This window comes from Mandrillus leucophaeus, unplaced genomic scaffold (assembly GCF_000951045.1).
Source record: "Mandrillus leucophaeus isolate KB7577 unplaced genomic scaffold, Mleu.le_1.0 Scaffold77, whole genome shotgun sequence".
NCBI lineage: Eukaryota > Metazoa > Chordata > Mammalia > Primates > Cercopithecidae > Mandrillus > Mandrillus leucophaeus.
Window position 1 is genome coordinate 6,541,796 of NW_012108363.1, and position 17,567 is coordinate 6,559,362.

General features: G+C 41.0%; 1 protein-coding gene across 1 annotated transcript in view; it reads right to left on the bottom strand.

Moving 5' to 3' along the window:
- ITK (IL2-inducible T-cell kinase) overlaps nucleotides 1-4,987 on the bottom strand; it is a 73,963-nt gene extending 68,976 nt beyond the window's left edge. The window contains exon 1 of the mRNA XM_011966711.1: nucleotides 4,698-4,987. Coding sequence (XP_011822101.1) covers nucleotides 4,698-4,835 — 138 coding nt within the window. The 5' untranslated portion in view covers nucleotides 4,836-4,987. The remainder of the gene's footprint in view (nucleotides 1-4,697) is intronic.
- Between the last annotated feature and the right edge of the window lie 12,580 nt (nucleotides 4,988-17,567).

Consider the following 17,567-nt stretch of genomic DNA (forward strand, 5'->3'; position numbering starts at 1 on the left):
CTGTTGCCCAGGCTGGATTACAGTGGCATGATCGCAGCTCATGGCAGCCTCAACCTCCTGGGCTCAAGGGATCCTCCCACCTCACCCTCCTGAGTAACTAGGACTACAGGCATGCATGCACCACATCTGGCTATTTTTTTTTTTTTTTTTTTTTTGTAGAGATGGAGTCTCACCGTGTTGCCCAGGCTGATCTCAAATTCCCGAGCTCAAGTGATCCACCCACCTCGGCCTCCCAACGTGTTGGGATTACAGGTGTGAGTCTATGTGTCTGGCCTTGCTTAATTATTTTAAAAACATAGGTCGGGCGCAATGGTTCAGCATTTTGGGAGGCTGCAACAGGCAGATCATGAGGTCAGGAGTTTGAGACCAGCCTGGCCAATATGGTGAAACCCCGTCTCTACTAAAAAAAATACAAAAGTTAGCCGAGTGTGGTGGTGCGCACCTGTAGTCCCAGCTACACAGGAGGCTGAGGCAGGAGAATCACTTGAACCTGGGAGGCAGAAGTTGCAGTGAACGGAGGTGGCACCACTGCACTCCAGCCTGGGCGACAGAGCAAGACCCTGTCTCAAAAAAAGAAAAAAAAAGTAAATAGTTTTTTCGAAGATTGCACAGCATTATGTAATTTACACAAAATCACACAGATCATATGTGACCTAGTCTTTGACCCAGATCTGATGCAGAAGCAGTGTTTTTGACCACTATGCAGTAATGCTTTCAAAAGCAAGGAAAGGTGACCATCTCCCCACCTACCACCTTTAATTTAGAAAGGATGCTTGCTGCAAGCAGGAGATGGTTCGGTTGCTAGATCAGACTGCACGCTAAAGGGAAGAGGCCGTGAAGAGTGGAGACCCTCACCCAGATGCTGACTGGAATGGTGATCATAACTGTTTCTCTGGTTCCATGTAAATGATAATGACTCTCACATCATAAGGTGCACAGCACACTTGATCTCTAAGGTGGAAAGAGTCATCAAAACAGGAGAATGTTTCCAGTTCTCCAGAGGGGCTTTCAGAAGATCAAGGTGGTGCTTGGGCAAAATTGTGAGTGATAATCACCTTACCATGTAGCAATTGGTAAGAAGCTTAAAACATACTTTTCTCATGAAATACTCTACATCACTTGAAGTAGGTAGTGCTGGGATCCTTACTTTACAAATAGGACACAGGCATAAAGAGGTCAAATGTCTGGTCTGAGATCCCACATCTAGAAAGTGGCCACAGGAGCCACACCAATCTATGATGCTTTATTCCCATCTAGGCTGCCTCTTCCATTCTGTGCTTACTCAAAGCGCCTGAGGTTCTTCACTTTCTTTTTACCACTGAAAAGGATCTGATATCAGTCATGTGCAACTAAGTATGCTGCTTAGTTGGTGGCTACCTCTTCAAGGATCATTTGTTCTTAGGCTTGCCAATGATATGCTGGACTTGGCTTGTACTGGCCTGAGGTAGCTAATTGTTAAATTTTCAGGAATCTGTGAACCAGCAGACTTCACATTGGTAGTTTAAAATGGGCCATGATGGGAGTATTTACACCAAAGGAATTGGCAAACACTATGAATCAAGGCTATCCAACAAGCCCCATACTCAGATTCCTAAGCATTTACCAGCACACCCATGTGCCCTTATCTCTCATTGCCTTCTGTTATAGAATTTCTGGCATCAGGGACTACTTGGAAAAAAATTGACAGGCACAGGAGAGACTCTGAAATCATGTCTGTCTGCAAGCCACTACCTGCCAAATCTATGCTTCTTTCTGGCTCACTGCTCCAGCAAGATGAAGGCGCTTTTTGGCCCCTCTGAAAACACTTGCACATCTCAATAGGAAAAACAGGCATCTAACACCAGAACTAAATCCATGTTAAAGTAAAAGCCTCAATCAATTAGTATTATAATGACAATAGGCATGATTTTTAAGGTTAGAATAAACATACTTGATTTATAGAACTACAGAATATGTTCTTGAGTATGTAGAAGGGTTATTTTTCATATGGTGTTATAAATTCATAGAATATGAGAATTGCAGGAATCATAATTTTACAAACGAGAAAAGAGAAAAACAAGCTCTGACACCCTAAGAGGGGCAATAACTGGCCAAACAGCTCATGATGCATGTATATCTACCCCACAAACTTGTATTGCCACAGAATAGAAGGAATCCAGGACCCTGATCTTAGCTTGACTTTGGAGAATCCTTGAATATCTACCATAATTTGAAAATGAATTGTTATGACACCCTGCTAGCTTCTGTAGAGACGTGAAAGGGATATAAACAATGGTTAACTTTTAGTAGATGCTTACCAGATGGCAGGGCCTATGCTAAGTACCTAATACATTAAGTTGAATTGTTTGAGACTTCTTATACCTGATATTCGACCTGCCAAATAATTTCAAAAAGTTCAGCCTAAAGACATTATACCTCTGAGTCTTTGCCATCTTCCTATGAAATGGGTACTAGTATCACATCCATTTTACAGATTGAAAGTGAAGGCTTTAATTTAAAAATGAAAATGTTCTTCCCACAGGTGTAATGTTATTTACTTATGAGTAATATTAATGCACTCTTGTGTACAAATTGGTGGCCCTAAACGATGTAGTATACATAAGACATGGACAATAATAACTCACATATATTACCTGTTTCAGGGACCTTGGATAAATTTCTAATTAATCAATTTCTATAATAATTAAATAATTAAAGAAATACTTTTAAAATGTTATTTATAAGTGTAAAAAAGGCATTAGAAAACAAGAAATTTGATGTTTGGACATGTATTCTCTGTATCTTACATGGAAGTATCAGAAACTACAGCCTAGGGCTCCCCAGAATGAAGTAATTGTCTTGGAATTTTTCATAATGCTCAGATAAAGAAGTAGGGTGATTTTACAACCTTGTCTACTTGCAAATTATGACCAATAAAATTCTGAATTGAGGCCATCTGGTTCTGTGATTATTTGCAAATAATATTGAGCTGAATTCACAAACAGTTCACAAATAAAAATTGGGCTAAAGAATTATTAGTACTAACTAAATAAAATGATACTATGTTGAATCAGGAAAACAAACTGGTGAAAACTGTAAAATGGGCTTTGGAAAAAATATTTAAAGGTACATGACTGTTCTTTCAATATGAAACAAAAACTTTAAATGTTCCATTCACAAAAAAGCATTGAGTAATGCCATGCAATTTATTAGCTCTACATGATAAATCCCCCAAGTTCACAAACTGGGCTCCTGGCCACCTGGCAGAGGCCTCGCACATAATTCCATGTGTTTTCTGATTGACTGGTAAATTGTTATCAGTAAGAGTCTGATAACAAGACAAGCAATTCTTTTCACTTTTAAAGAGGCAGCACTATGTCGCCTGTAACTTTTTTTTTTTTTTTTTTTTTTGTAATTCATCAAAGACATGCAACACCTGCAACTTTAAAAAGTGAGGCATCCATAGACTCTATACCCAGCCTGACCTCCTTTGGAGCTCCACCTCATGAAATGCTTTAAAGCCTGGCATGCCAAACAATCCCAAACTCATGCCTCCAGCTACTAAGTCAGACTCCAACGAAGTATCAGAGCACTTTTGTTTCTAAGTGACCATCAGGCACCTAATATTATTTTCCCTTCAGTAAAATATAAGTGATAATCCTTGTCCTACCCCAATAATGATGTAAAAATAATATAACCATACAGTAAGGAATCAAACACGCTTTGAAAAATTGCAGCATAGGGCTAAACAAGAGCCACTGCATAAAGCAAAGAAGTTTTAAAGAAGAAAGGGATCTTGAAGGTTGTTATTTCCAGTTTTTTCCTTTGATAAAGAAAGAACCTGAAATAGGGGGTAGACATTTGTCCAGATTGGATCACCTACTGAGAAGTAGTTTGGTCTCCTGACCCTTTGTCCAGTGCTTTTTCTACCAAACTACATTATTAGGATTATTCCTGTTGCTTTTGTTATTACTGATCTTAAAGAAGCATGAGACTATTTTGAGATACAGAGACAGACTGACCTAGCTAAGCAGCCATACTCTTCTGTGTAAGAACCGCTGGTCTGCACTGCAGAAACTTTGTTCTTAATAAACCTGGTGTCCTAGGAAGTCTACCAAGAGATGAAGAAGCTTGCCATTGTGCCTTACAACTTTTAGACAATTAAATGCCTGGGGAATCTTATTTCAAGATTGGGCAAGTGACGAGTATTGAGACAGACAGAGTTATTCATGAAAACGTTAACACGGAACCCCAAATTTAACCATTCTAAACACCAGTTTCTTCCACTGAAAATAAGCAAGCTGGGGTAGATCATCCCATCGAATGCTAATGTTGTATTAATCTAAGTTTCATTAAGTTTAGTATGTTTCATTAAATTTGGTATGTTTCATAGAAAGTTCAAGTTTTAATGAATCATAATACTTGCTTCCTAAAATGTTATTAATAATTTAAAAATCAAATATAATCTTGCACGGGGAAAAAGCTGATGAATATTAAATTTCCAGTTTTTAGAACTGAAATTGCCTCGCACCACCATTTCACCTCTTGAGTGCTCTCTGCATTCTCCTCTGGTTACTTTTACTGTACTTTTTATGCTGTTACAACAAGCATGTTTGTGTTTCCTGTATTCTATTGTATGCTATGTATATACTTTTGCATTAGCCCAGTCCAAACATAAAATACTATGCGAAAAAAGACAAATGAAACTGCTCACATACCCCATGACGATCCTCAAAGTATGCCAGGCTGGCTTTGGTTAACACAAAGAAGCGGACTTTAAAGTTCGAGGGAGAAGTTCTTCTCTTTTGTTGGGATTTCTTGATGAGCTGTTCTTCCAGGAGGATAAAGTTGTTCATGATCCAGTTCTTGAAATGTGATGCACCTTGGGCATCACCTCTCAGCACAACCAAAGGGAAGAGTTTTGGGGCAAAGAATGCAATGTGGAGGCAGTTGATCTTCAGAGAGTTGCTCAAGGGCAACTTGCCTTCAACGTTATCTTTCTATCAACATTCAGCCAACATAGCTGAGCTTCTCCTCTGATGTCAAAGGCCATAACCACATCCTTTCAAAATTCACAAAACGAGGAAGCAAATGTAAAAAATACATACAGGCTATGCTATACGGCTCAAAATGATATTTGAAAAACTGTAGACTCAAAATTATGGTAAGGATTACAGTTTAATCTTTATAGTTCCTGGTTTAATCCATCCAATCCATCCAGCAGTTAAAACATGTAGCACAAGGGGTAAGGACAATGCGTGGTTTTGCTTACCATGATATACTCAGCAACCATCACAGTGCCTGACACATAAAAAAGATGTTTAAGAAAAATTTGTTGAATGGATCTTCGCCAAATTGGGTTGGACAATTAAAAGAGGTAATGAGCACAAAACCCTCACACATTAAAATGAAGAAATATGTTACTGAAGTTTATTAGTTTTTAAGATTTAAATTAAAGCCCACAGAAATTTCTCAATGCTACATATAGATGACTGCCTTTCTGTCCTGACATTTTGTGAAACAGTGAAAAATAAGCGAATCCTTCAGAATGGCATAATAAACAAAGTATATATGGGCTTTAAAAACAAACAAACTTGTGTTGGATTCCCAGATCTGTCACTTACTAAGCTGTTTCTCTTTGAGCAAGCTGTGCCTCCTCTGATCCTTAGCTTCCTTGTGAGGGTCCCTTGGAGGACTGAATCCCATACATCTTACAAATGGTGGGTGCTAGTCATGCATGTTGCCTTAGAGTTAGTACATAGTTGAAAAATAATGTGTGGCATTTATCTCTACCATGTTAATAATCAAGAGATTTTAGTGTAAGCAGAGATGGCATGTACTGGGTAGTGATAAATAATAAATGAAACAATCATTCTTGCTGTATAGGAGTGAAATTCTCCAATGTTTATTTTTAAATGTAAATTACCAAACAATAGCCTTATTTTATTTCATATACTGGATGCCCCAGCATAATCAAGACACTCAGGAGGGTAGGGTACAGGTATATTTTAAATGATCTCCCCTATTCTGAGATTTTAAGACATATGTGTGAAAATATGCTGCTCAAACAAGATCTTTTTTTTTTTTTTTCTCCCTGAATATGGGCTTGAGTTAGGGATTGTTGCTTTTCCCAAATATCTACTCTCTCCTTCATACAAGAGTGACTGACTGAATCCCTGATGGTTTTCTGGGCATCTGGCCATCAAGAATAAAGACCACAATTTTTAGCCTCCCTAGTAGCTAGGTGTACTTGTATGACTGTCTTCTGGTCAACTGAATGTACAGAAGTGGTGTGCACAACTTCTAGGAAATTTCCTTAGTGGGATCTGTCATCCCCTTTTCTTTCCATTTTCCTCCTGCCTTCTGACTAGAATGTTGAGGTGACAGTTGGAGCTGAAGCAGCTATCTAGTATCATGAGGTGGAAATTGAATGTTGAGGACAATGGAGTATAAGATAGAAAGAGCCTGGGACCTTGGTGACCATGGATCTTCCATGCCAGTCCTGGATTACCTTTTTTAATATCTATTTTCTGAGTCTCAGTTATTTTGAGGTTTCTGTCACTACCAGGAAACCTAGATAATACAGTGTTATCTTCTCAAACTAGACTACAAACTCCTTTGAGAGAAGTACATTTTATACCTGCTTGGTTCAGATGAGAAGATTTACAGACTTCACAAAGTGTTCTCATCCGGGAAAACAAAACATCATCAGTAGCTGCTGCAATTGTTAGGAGTCTTTCATTTGCTCAGTCTCCATGGAGTGCCATCATAAGTAGTTTTATTCTCTTTCTCATAGAGCCATCAAACCCACTATCTCGGAATTGTCTTTGCCAACTTTAAATTGTAAACTTAGGAAGCTCAATATTTTTTTTCTCACTTTAAGGAAAACATAAACAAACAAAAAAAATAGTCCCTTTGTTTGTTTTCGTTTTAAAAAGTTCACTTCCCAGGAGCCAAATTCAAGGAGCTCCCACTTGCCAAAGATGGAACAATTTAAGTATCAAAAGGAATAATAATTGCCATGAATTGAAGAACAGCAAAAATGTTAAAGCAATGAGTCCAAAAGAGAATTGAAAAAAGCATCCCAACCTTTTGATCACTTTTGGAGGATGCTGAAGAACCAGCTTGTTTTTCTGAAAACTGGAAACAAAGGAAAAGAATAAAACATGTTTCCTGCTTTTCTTGAAGAACTATCTTTCAATTCAGTAATCAAGTATTTAATGAGGAAGTCCTTTTTTTTCCCGAGAAACCAATCAATGAAGGAGTGATAGAATATCATCATTTTGCAATGCCAATGAAATAATAAATGTAGGCAATGATCATCAATGGCTGTTAAAATTATTATGCAAAAAGTCAATACGAAAATTTATAACTGTCATATGAAGCTGACAACACTGTAACACGCTGATTAATCTTAAAAGAATAACAACCAGATGTTGTATGCCTCCTGAGGTGATGCAAGAGAAAGTACACAAAACCAACAGCTAAAGAGTCTTGCCAAGAGAAAACAAAATTGAACACAAATCTAATCAAACTTCGAGATATAAATTCGAGTTTACAGGAAATACAAGAGATAAATGGACCTGACAAATGACACTGTGGAGATGCAATTGGATAAGTCCAGAATACAAAACATGCTAAGGACAAATGATTCAGTGTCATTCACAAATAAGTCATAGAAGGTGGGGCACGGTGGCTCATGCTTGTAATCCCAGCACTTTGGGAGGCCAAGGGTGGTGGATTGCTTGAGCCCAGGAGCTTAAGACCAGCCTGGGCAACATGGTGAAACCCTTTCTCTACAAAAAATACAAAAAGTTAGCCAAGCATGGTGGCACACACCTGTAGTCCCGGCTACTCGGGAGGCTGAAGTGGAAGGATCACTTGAGCCCAGTGAGTGGAGGTTGCAGTGAGCTGGGACTGCACCACTGTACTCCAGCCTGGGTAACAGAGCCAGATTCTGTCTCAAAAAACAAAAACAAAACAAAACAAAACAACAACAAATAAGTCAGAGGGGGAACCCTTAGATTAAAAGAGACTTTCAGAGACATATGGGCATGTTTGGACTTTGGATTAAGAGTCAAGCAAATCAATTGTATAAAGATGTTATGAGATAATTAGACACATTTGAATGCTAAATCAATGTTTGATAATACTGAGAAACTTGTTATTTTTAAAGATGTAATAATAGGCTGCGCACGGTGGCTCACGTCTGTAATCCCAGCACTTTAGGAGGCTGAGGTGGGCGGATCATGTGAGGTCAGGAGTTCGAGACCAGCCTGGCCAACATGGTGAAAGCCCATCTCTACTAAAAATACAAAAGTCAGCTGAGTGTGGTGCTGTGTGCCTGTAATCCCAGCTGCTTGGGAGGCTGAGGCAGGAGAATCGCTTGAACCTGGAAGGCGGAGGTTGCAGTGAGCCAAGATGGTACCACTGCATTCCAGCCCAGGCGACAGAGCAAGACACCATCTCAAAAAAAATGGCACTATTATCATGTTAAAATAGTCCTTATTTTGCATAGAGACATACACTGAATTATTGATAAAACAATAAAATGTTTATGATTTGCTTCATTATAATCCAGTGGAGGGGGAGAAATCAGTAGGGGAAGGGATGAAAAATGTTTGAACATGACTTGACAATTGCTAAATCTGGCTAATGGGTACATCCTTATTCTACTCTCCTTGCACTGATGCACGTTTGAAAATTTCCCTAATTAAAAAGTTAAGAAAAGAAAAAGAGGCTGGGTGTGGTGGCTCACACCTGTAGTCTCAGCACTTTGGGGTGCCGAGGAGGGTGGATCACCTGAGGTCAGGAGTTCAAGACTAGCCTGGCCAAACCCCGTCTCTACTAAAAATACAAAAATTAGCCTGGCGTGGTGGCAGGCGCCGGTAGTCCCAGCTACTTGGGATGCTGAGGCAGGGGAATGGCTTTAACCTGGGAGGCGGATGTTGCAGTGAGCTGATTGCGCCACTGCACTCCAGCCTGGGTGACAAGAGAAAACCCCATCTCAAAACAACAACAACAACAACAACAACAACAACAAAGAAAAGAAAAAGAAAGCCCAGTTCAGTTCAAGATAATAATCAAAACTCCAAACATGTATTTAAACTCATGCTTTTCCTTAACTTTAAATGGGTTTGCTTCAGGATTTGAAGCACCTTGGCTTTTCCACCATGTCCTAACCTCTCTTTTCCTACACACAAGCCTGGTGTCTGACCCACCTGAGTTGGAAGCTCAGGCTGGAGGGAAAAGAGGAAGAGGGGCAAAGGGTGCAACATTTGTGTAGTTGCAGCAGTGATCTGGGGATGATGTCCCTGGGATGTGGTGGATGCATAATTGCTGCTTTTTCTTGCATGTTTCATGTGCTTCGTTATTTTCAGAGATTTTTCAGCTGAAGAGTCTGACAACTATTCCCCTGATGTGGGAGATGCCACTCTTCTTGGCCAACGAGCCCAACCCTCAGCCCTTGGGCTTCAGCTGTTCCAGCTCCCGTCAGGATTCAATTGCCCACTAGGTTGTCCTCTTGGGTAAAATTTCCTTGAAAATGAACTACAGAGGCTGGGCATGGGGGCTCACGCTGGTAATCTCAGCACTTTGGCAGATTGGGGTGGGAGGGTCCCTTAAGCTCAGCTTGGGCAACACAGGGAAACCTCGTTTCTATTAAATAAAAAGAAAAAAGAGCCAGGCACGGTGGTTCATGCCTGTAATCCTAGCACTTTGGGAGGCTGAGGCAGGCGGAACACTTGAGGTCAGGAGTTTGAGACCAGCCTGGCCAACATAGTGAAATCCTGTCTCTACTAAAAATACAAAAATTAGTTGGGTGTGGTAGCATTCGCCTATAATCCCAGATACTTAGGAGGCTGAGGCAGGAGAATTTCTTGAACCTGGGAGGTGGAGGTTGCAGTAAGCTGAGGTCGTGCCACTGCAATTCAGCCTGGGGGACAGAGTAAGACCCCATCTCAAATGAAGAAAAAAGAAATGGAACCACATACCACTTATTTCCTCCCATAGATCTACTGGAAGACTCAGGCCTCCTTTCCCAGCCAATGATGGATATACCATTTGCCCCAAGTAGAGGCCCCTCTCCCTCTGACACCGAGTAAGTAGCTCTTCTACAAACTTTCACCATGATGTTTCTCCAAGAGGGATTTAGACACTAGTCCTTATAGCTGTAAAACTCTGGGACTCACACCAAGCTCACTGAACAGTCTCTTAAAGTCCCTTTTGGCTGGCTTCTGGTAGATAAGCACCCACCCGCCTTACCCCGTGGGCTAGTGGTGAGAGGAAACGCACAACCCCCAACATTCTCTCTCTTGCTTTTTCATGCCTTGTTTTCTAAAGGCTGAAGGTGGGCAAACGCTATTACTGGCAGAATCTGTTTTGCCTCTTAATGCGTCAAGTATGGATGGAGGTACTTCATTCCCTTTATCATATTAATATAGGGCTTTGGGGCCTCAACTGAAACTGGGTTGGAAAAAACCTAATTTAACCCAATTTCTATAACAAAGGAAAAACCAATTCAACCTGGCACTGCTGGGTCCCCTGGTATTTAACGACGACATCAGAGGTTTTGGTTTTCATTCCTTAGTTCTGGGCTGGTTTCACGTATGGGCAAGCTGTCTTCCGTGGCAGCAAAATGGCTGCTGGGCTGATATCTTATCAGTGGAGCTAGATCCTTTTCCTCATAGTTCAGTAAAAGTCCCAGAATTTTGAATCATTGGCCTAACTCAGATGATATGCTCACATGTACCTCAATCATTAGAGCCAAGGCAATGGAATATTCAGTTGACCCATTCCAGGCCTGGATGCAATCCTGGGTCTGGGAGTGGGGTGGAGTCAGCCCTATCCAGCCACATGGACCTACCCATCCACAGATGGGGGAGGGATGGTTCTCTGAGGAACACTAGAGTGTTTCCACTAGAGGAAGGGGAATGGCTGCTGCATCAGTGATAAATGATTGCTCTCTTACTGTTACCTAAAACCCATCTTCATTGCTTTATCTTTTGAGGTCCTACAACTCCAACCTTCTCTAGTCCGAGAGCTTGCCCTTTGGATAATTGCAGGGCCCTCTTGTGTCCAGGCCAAAGAGATCCTTCCATTGTCCTCTTTGGATGTGGCTGTGAAGCCCTTTAATTTCCTTGTGGTTCCCATCCAAACTTAATCAGGTTTATTAATATCCATTTAAGAGTCATACCCAGAATATTTTGGCACATATATAACTTATTTCTTCTGAAAACAACGACAACAACAACACCACCACCACCACCAACACCTTCTGTTTGCTAGAGCTATCAACTCTAAGGGTGAAAAATAGCATGAGCACAGAGAGGTATCTGTACAAGATGTTTATTGCAGTTTTTTTTTTCTCTTTTTGAGACGGAGTCTTGCTCTGTCACCAGGCTGGAGTGCAGTGGCGCGATCTCGGCTCACTGCAACCTCTGCCTCCCGGGTTCAAGCGATTCTCCTGTCTCAGCCTCCCGAGTAGCTGGGATTACAGGCGTGTGCCATCATGCCCGGCTAATTTTTTGTATTTTTAGTAGAGACGGAGTTTCACCTTGTTAGCCAGGATGGTCTCAATCTCCTGACCTTATGATCTACCCGCCTCAGCCTCCCAAAGTGCTGGGATTACAGGGGTGAGCCACTGCGCCTGGCTGTTGCAGTATTTTTTTTTGGTAATAGAAAACACCTGTCTGTGCATCAATGAGAGACAAGTAAAATAATCTGTGGTGCATCCTTACAATGGCACACTACAAGGTTATGGAAACAAATAATGTATATTCATAATGTATCAACCTAAAAAACTTCAGGATATATTGTTAACATGGAAAAGGCGCAGAACAATATGTTTGGCTTGTATGTTTTTACGTTTTGTTTTTACATACAAGTCATACATATTGTTCTGTACCTTTTCCAGGTGTATTTTATTTTTATATTAATGTGTATTTAAATGCACATGGTGATATCAGGAAGTTTGTATATCAAAATTCCAGCAAATAAAACTGGAAAGGTAAAGAAATGTTTTGCTTTTTAATTTACAAAATTTAAAAAATGATAAAATGGAAGGATTTTTTACTTTCCAATTTAAAATAAAAGAGAAATGATTTGTCAGAAATCATTGATTTGATTTGTAGAAGACAATAATGACTGAAATGGCTAGTAAATTTAGAGCTAATTTTTTTGCAATATATATATATTTCTGATAACAAAAGTAAAGTATATTCTTGGTGGAAAGAGCAGACCAGCAATTAAATAAAAACTACATCTAATCTCACCCTTCAGAAATAATCAGTTAATATTTATTTTACATTCTTCCAGTATTTTTTCAGAGTTAAATTTAATATTTACTTAGAATAATCATTTTATCCCAGCTCCTGGATCAGTTCCCTCTTTCTACCTGTAGACAGTTTCTATTCTTTTTCTTTTTCTTTTTTTTTTTGAGACAGAGTCTCCATCCGTCACCCAGGCTGGAGTACAGCACCCAGGCTGGAGTGCAGTGGGGTGATCTCGGCTCACTGCAATCTCCGCCTCCCAGGTTCAAGCGATTATTGTGTCTCGGCCTCCAGATAGCTGGGATTACAGGTGCGCACTACCACGCCCAGCTAATGTTTGTATTTTTATTAGAGGTGGAGTTTCACCATGTTGCCCTGGCTGGTCTCGAACTCCTGGCCTCAAGTGATCCACCCGCCTCGGCCTCCCAAAATGCTGGGATTACAGGCGTGAGCCACCAAGCCTGGCCTGATCTTTATTTTTATTTTTAATGTTAAGTGTTTTATTGTGTGTGTGTGTATGTGTGTCTGTGTGTGTGAATTTAGCTGCAAGTTTCTTCAATGTAACATTAAATTAATAATATGTAAACGGAGGCAGAGCATCTCATGATTTGTAAACAGAGCAAAACAGGGAGCCGAGACAGGGAAGTTGTCCTAAGCCCGTGTGAGCAGCGAAGGATTCCGCTAGGGAGTGGGGCGGAATGCGGAGCAGAAAAGAAGCAAGACAGGAGTGGGGGATGGGAGGGGGAAGACAGAGGGCGCTAGTTGGATCATAATGTTGAGAAATACAATTATTTTGATCCTCTCCCTGACTTCTTTTTTGTATGTATACCAGCTCATTTTCCTTTTCAACCCGAGGCAGAGAGGCAAGCTGATTTGCATACTGGTCCTCAGGGGAAGAGTTAGGTGACGGTCTTTTCGGAGCCAGAAGGTGAGGCAGAAATCAGGTTGGCTTCCTGAAGTCCTAGGTGCCCCAGGCTGACCGCAGCTCAGCCCCCGCCGCCACCTCGGCTGAGCAGCATTGACATAAAAGTACTGTGGATTGTATTTTAGGCCAGGGGATTTACCCAGCCAGTACATACTGTGTATGGTATGGAAATCTCCCCACCCTCACATCCTGCCTAGCTGGCAATGCTCCCCTGGGCTGCACACTCACTGAAAAGGCTATATATAGCTGTCTACTTCCCTTGCTTTTCAAAATCATAGATGAAGAATAAAAGTTATTGACTGAAACCACTTCCCACAATGCACATTTAGACTTCAGCCACCTATAATCTTGTATGTCTACATATACTCAGTGCCTTGTATACACTGTTTTGTGTTACCACTCTTCACAGCTCTTCAATCTTAGGCTCATTTAAAATATATGCAAAACTATCCTTAGAATTGTGGTTCTGATCGTTTTTCTTCTTAAGAAACAATTATTGTTGGTTTTGAATATAGTGGTAAAGGGTATTAGAGTCACCATGCATTCAACTCATTTGTTATCACTCTGCTGTGTATTTACTTGCCCTCCTGTTTTCTTCTCTTTCTTCAGTGTGTGTTCTACTGGCTTGTAAGCTCTCTAAAATTTAGATTCTAGCTTATACATGCTGTACCACATTCCTCGTCAAGAAAAATTACCCAAAACTCGTAAATAAAAATCAAGCAAAGCAGGCAATATGTACTTCTGATGTCATATTAAAGCCTTGTTTAACATGCCTGCTCGGGGATTATTTAATTATCTAAGAGAATGAAGGAAGACAATGGGATTGGATCCGTAAGTCAAGACTGAAGTATTGCTATTTTCTTCAATAACTTTATTGAGATATGTTTCATTGACCATAAAATTCATCCATTGAAAGTGTATAGTTTGGTAATGTTTGGTATATATTCACAGAGTTGTACAGCCCTCTCAATTTAATTTTTAGAACATTTTCAACACCTTAAGAAGGCTATCCACGACTGATGAAAGTCTCACTCTTTGAAGGGAATGTTCTAGAAATGAAGTCTCCATCTTGCTGTTTCCCTGAGACAGCAAGTTGACCCAAGGTAGCTCCTGTTACCAGTTCCTTTCACACACACACATACACACACACACACACACACTCTCATACACACACATACACACACTTTAAATTTCTCACTAAAAAACATATGATGTACCGCATATGCTATTTTGCAACCTACTTTTTTGTGTGTGCCCAGTATCCTAGGCCAAGCAACTTGCTTTTTCACTTGCTAATATTTATTGGAGATTGCTCAGTTTCAGCATACCTAATAGTTGCCTCAAAGTATGTGTGGTGGCTGAGCACTTCTCATTACTCTCACTGCTATCGCATACGTCTTACCCCAAATCATCTCTTGCAGGAGTTGCCCCATCTCTACTGCTGTCTTCCCTGCACTTCTATAATCTCTTTTTAGTATGGTGACCAGAATAATCTTCTATATTTATGGTTTGGATCATCCCCCGTTCACAGCAAAGCCAAAGACCTCTCAGAGCGCTAAAAGGTCCACCCAACATGATCTGCTCATCCATCACCACCCCAGTTGCCTCTCAGCCTCATCTCCAACGACCCTCCGCCTTACTCTACTTTCATCACTGTAGCCTGCTTGGAGTTCCTTAAACATACCAGGCATGCTCTCATCTCAGGGTCTTGGCCTTTGCTGCTTCCTCTGACTGAGAAGTTCTTTCCCCATCTTCATGGCTTCCTCTCCAATCTCCTTTATGTCTTCACTCAAAGGTCACTTCTGGGCCCATCACAGTGGCTCACACCTGTAATCCCTACACTTGGAAGATCTGAGGTGGGAGGATTGCTTGAGGCCAGGAGTTTGAGACTAGCCTGGGCAACACAGCAAGACCCTGCCTCCACAGAAAATTTAAAAACTAACAGGGTATGGTGTTGTGCACCTGTAGTTCCAGCCACTTGGGAGGATGAGGCAGGAGGATCACTTGAGCCCAAGAGTTTTGAGTCTGCAATGAGCTGTGATCACATCACTGCACTCTAGCCTGGGTGACACAGCAACACCCCATCTCTTAAACAACAACAAAAACAACAACAACAACAACAACAACAACAACAAAACTTTTCTCATTGAGCATTCTTTAACCACCACCTTCCCCTCCCCTACGCACGCTCCCATCCTGCTTGCCTACTTTTCTGCAGCACTTACCAGCATTAGACATGCCATTTAATTTATTGGTTTATCATTGGGAACATATCAATGTTTTCCTGAACACATCGGGAAAAAAATGGTTTACTGTCCATATACAAGCTCCAGGAGACCAAGAATATTTGTCTATTTTGTCCATTGCTATATTCCTGCATCTAAAAGAGATTCTGGCACAAAGTAGGCAATTAATCATATTAATGGAGTGAATGGATAAATTTATGCTGCTTTGCATTTATATGTTTGTGTCCTATTTGTCCTATTAGTGTCACCAGTCTAGTATAGTTTAACCATTGCCACATTTTGGGATGTCAGTATGCTTTTGGTCTTATATGACCTTGCTGAAATTGCCTGTAACTTCTTTTTTTGTTGTTGTTTTTGAGACAGGGTCTCACTTTGTCACCCAGGCTGGAGTGCAGTGGTGCAATCTTGGCTCACTGCAGCCTCCACCTCCCAGGCTCAAGTAATCTTCCTGCTTCAGCTCCCCCAAGTAGCTGGGACTACAGGCGTGTGCCATCATGCCCAGCTAATTTTTTTTTTTTTTAATTTTTAGTAGAGATGGGATTTTGCCATGTTGGCCAGGCTGGTCTTGAGCTTCTGAGCTCAAGCAATCCTCTCGCCTTGGCCTCCCAAAATGCTGCGATTATAGACGTGAGCCACCATGCCAATCTGCTTGTAATTTTCCTGAGCCTTCATTTTTCCTCTATAAAATAGATACCTGGCCTGGTGTGGTGGCTCACACATGTAATCTCAGCATTCTGGAATGTTGAGGTAGGCATTCCAGAATGCTGAGGTAGGCATCTCCACTTGAGGCCAGAAGTTAGAGACCAGCCTGGTCAACATGGCGAGACCCTATCTCACAAAAAGCCAGGCACATGGTGGTGCTGTGCTTCTGGTCCTAGGTACTGCTGAGGCTGAGGTGGGAGTTTCGCTTGAGCCTGGGAGGCGGAGGTTGCAGTGGGCTGAGATGGTGCCACTGCACTCCAGCCTGGGCTACAGAGCAAGACTCTGTCAAAAAAAAAAAAAAAAAAAGGTAACGGGGAGAGACCTACACTTTTAGTTTTTTAGAGACAGGATCTCACTCTGTTGCCCTGACTGGAGTGCAGTGGATAGAGCCACTGCTCAGTCATAGCTCACTGCTGCCTTGAACTCATGGGCTTATCCTCCTGACTCAGCCTCTTGAGTAACTGGGACTACAGGCATGCCACCATGTATAGCTAATATTTTTCATTTTTTGTAGAGCTGAAGGTCTTGCTATGTTACCCAGATTGATCTCTCCCTTGTGTTCTCAAGTGATCCTCCTGCCTTGGCCTCCCAATGTGCTGAGATTACAGATGTGAGCCAAGGCACCCAACCAGAATTAAAATGTTTAGAAGAATGTATCATGGCAACAGCATGCCTGGCTTATAGTAGGTTCTCAATCATACAATTATAGTTTCTCTCATTATTAATTATTCATCAGAAATGACCTTAGGAGAAGAATATATGGCTATGTCTATATACAGCTCCAACTTCTTACTTTTTAACATAATTGTGTTGACTTTTAGTTATGATTCCGTTGTAATAGAATATATGCCACTTTGTTTTTTCTTATTTTTCCCCAAAAAGTCATTCAATATCTTCAGAAAAAAAAAATTTCAGCTTTTCAGAGATAGGAAACTTTATCTTTGCATTTCCACTTTCTAGGGGGTCGCAAACAAAATACTTGCTCATTAAATTTTGTTGAATAAATAAATGGAAGAATGAATCTCAATGGACACAAGCAAGTTTATATTTACTGCGAAGCTGCAGTGTGTCAGGCACTGCAGTTGGCACTGGGGGATATAAAAAATAACATTTCGTGGTTGAAGTTCATTTCAAGACCTCCACATGGTAATCATCGAGTTTGGGGGAACGTATGTTTATTGCAGAAGTAATTCTCTAGCTGGGGGAGGGGGAATTTGGATTCTTCACCTTGTACAAAGTAAAACAAAACAAAGCAAAAACTCCAGATAGATGTCTTTGCCATCATTTCTCAGAAGAGCTTTAAAAAGAAACAGAACGTCAGTGGTTTATCAAGTAGGCATCAAAAGTGAAGCAGCAGACATATCCGTGTGGGAAATCCTGTGGTGATTCAAGACCTCCAAGAATTCCTGTGGTTCCCAGTAAATCCCCACACATGTCACTACCTAC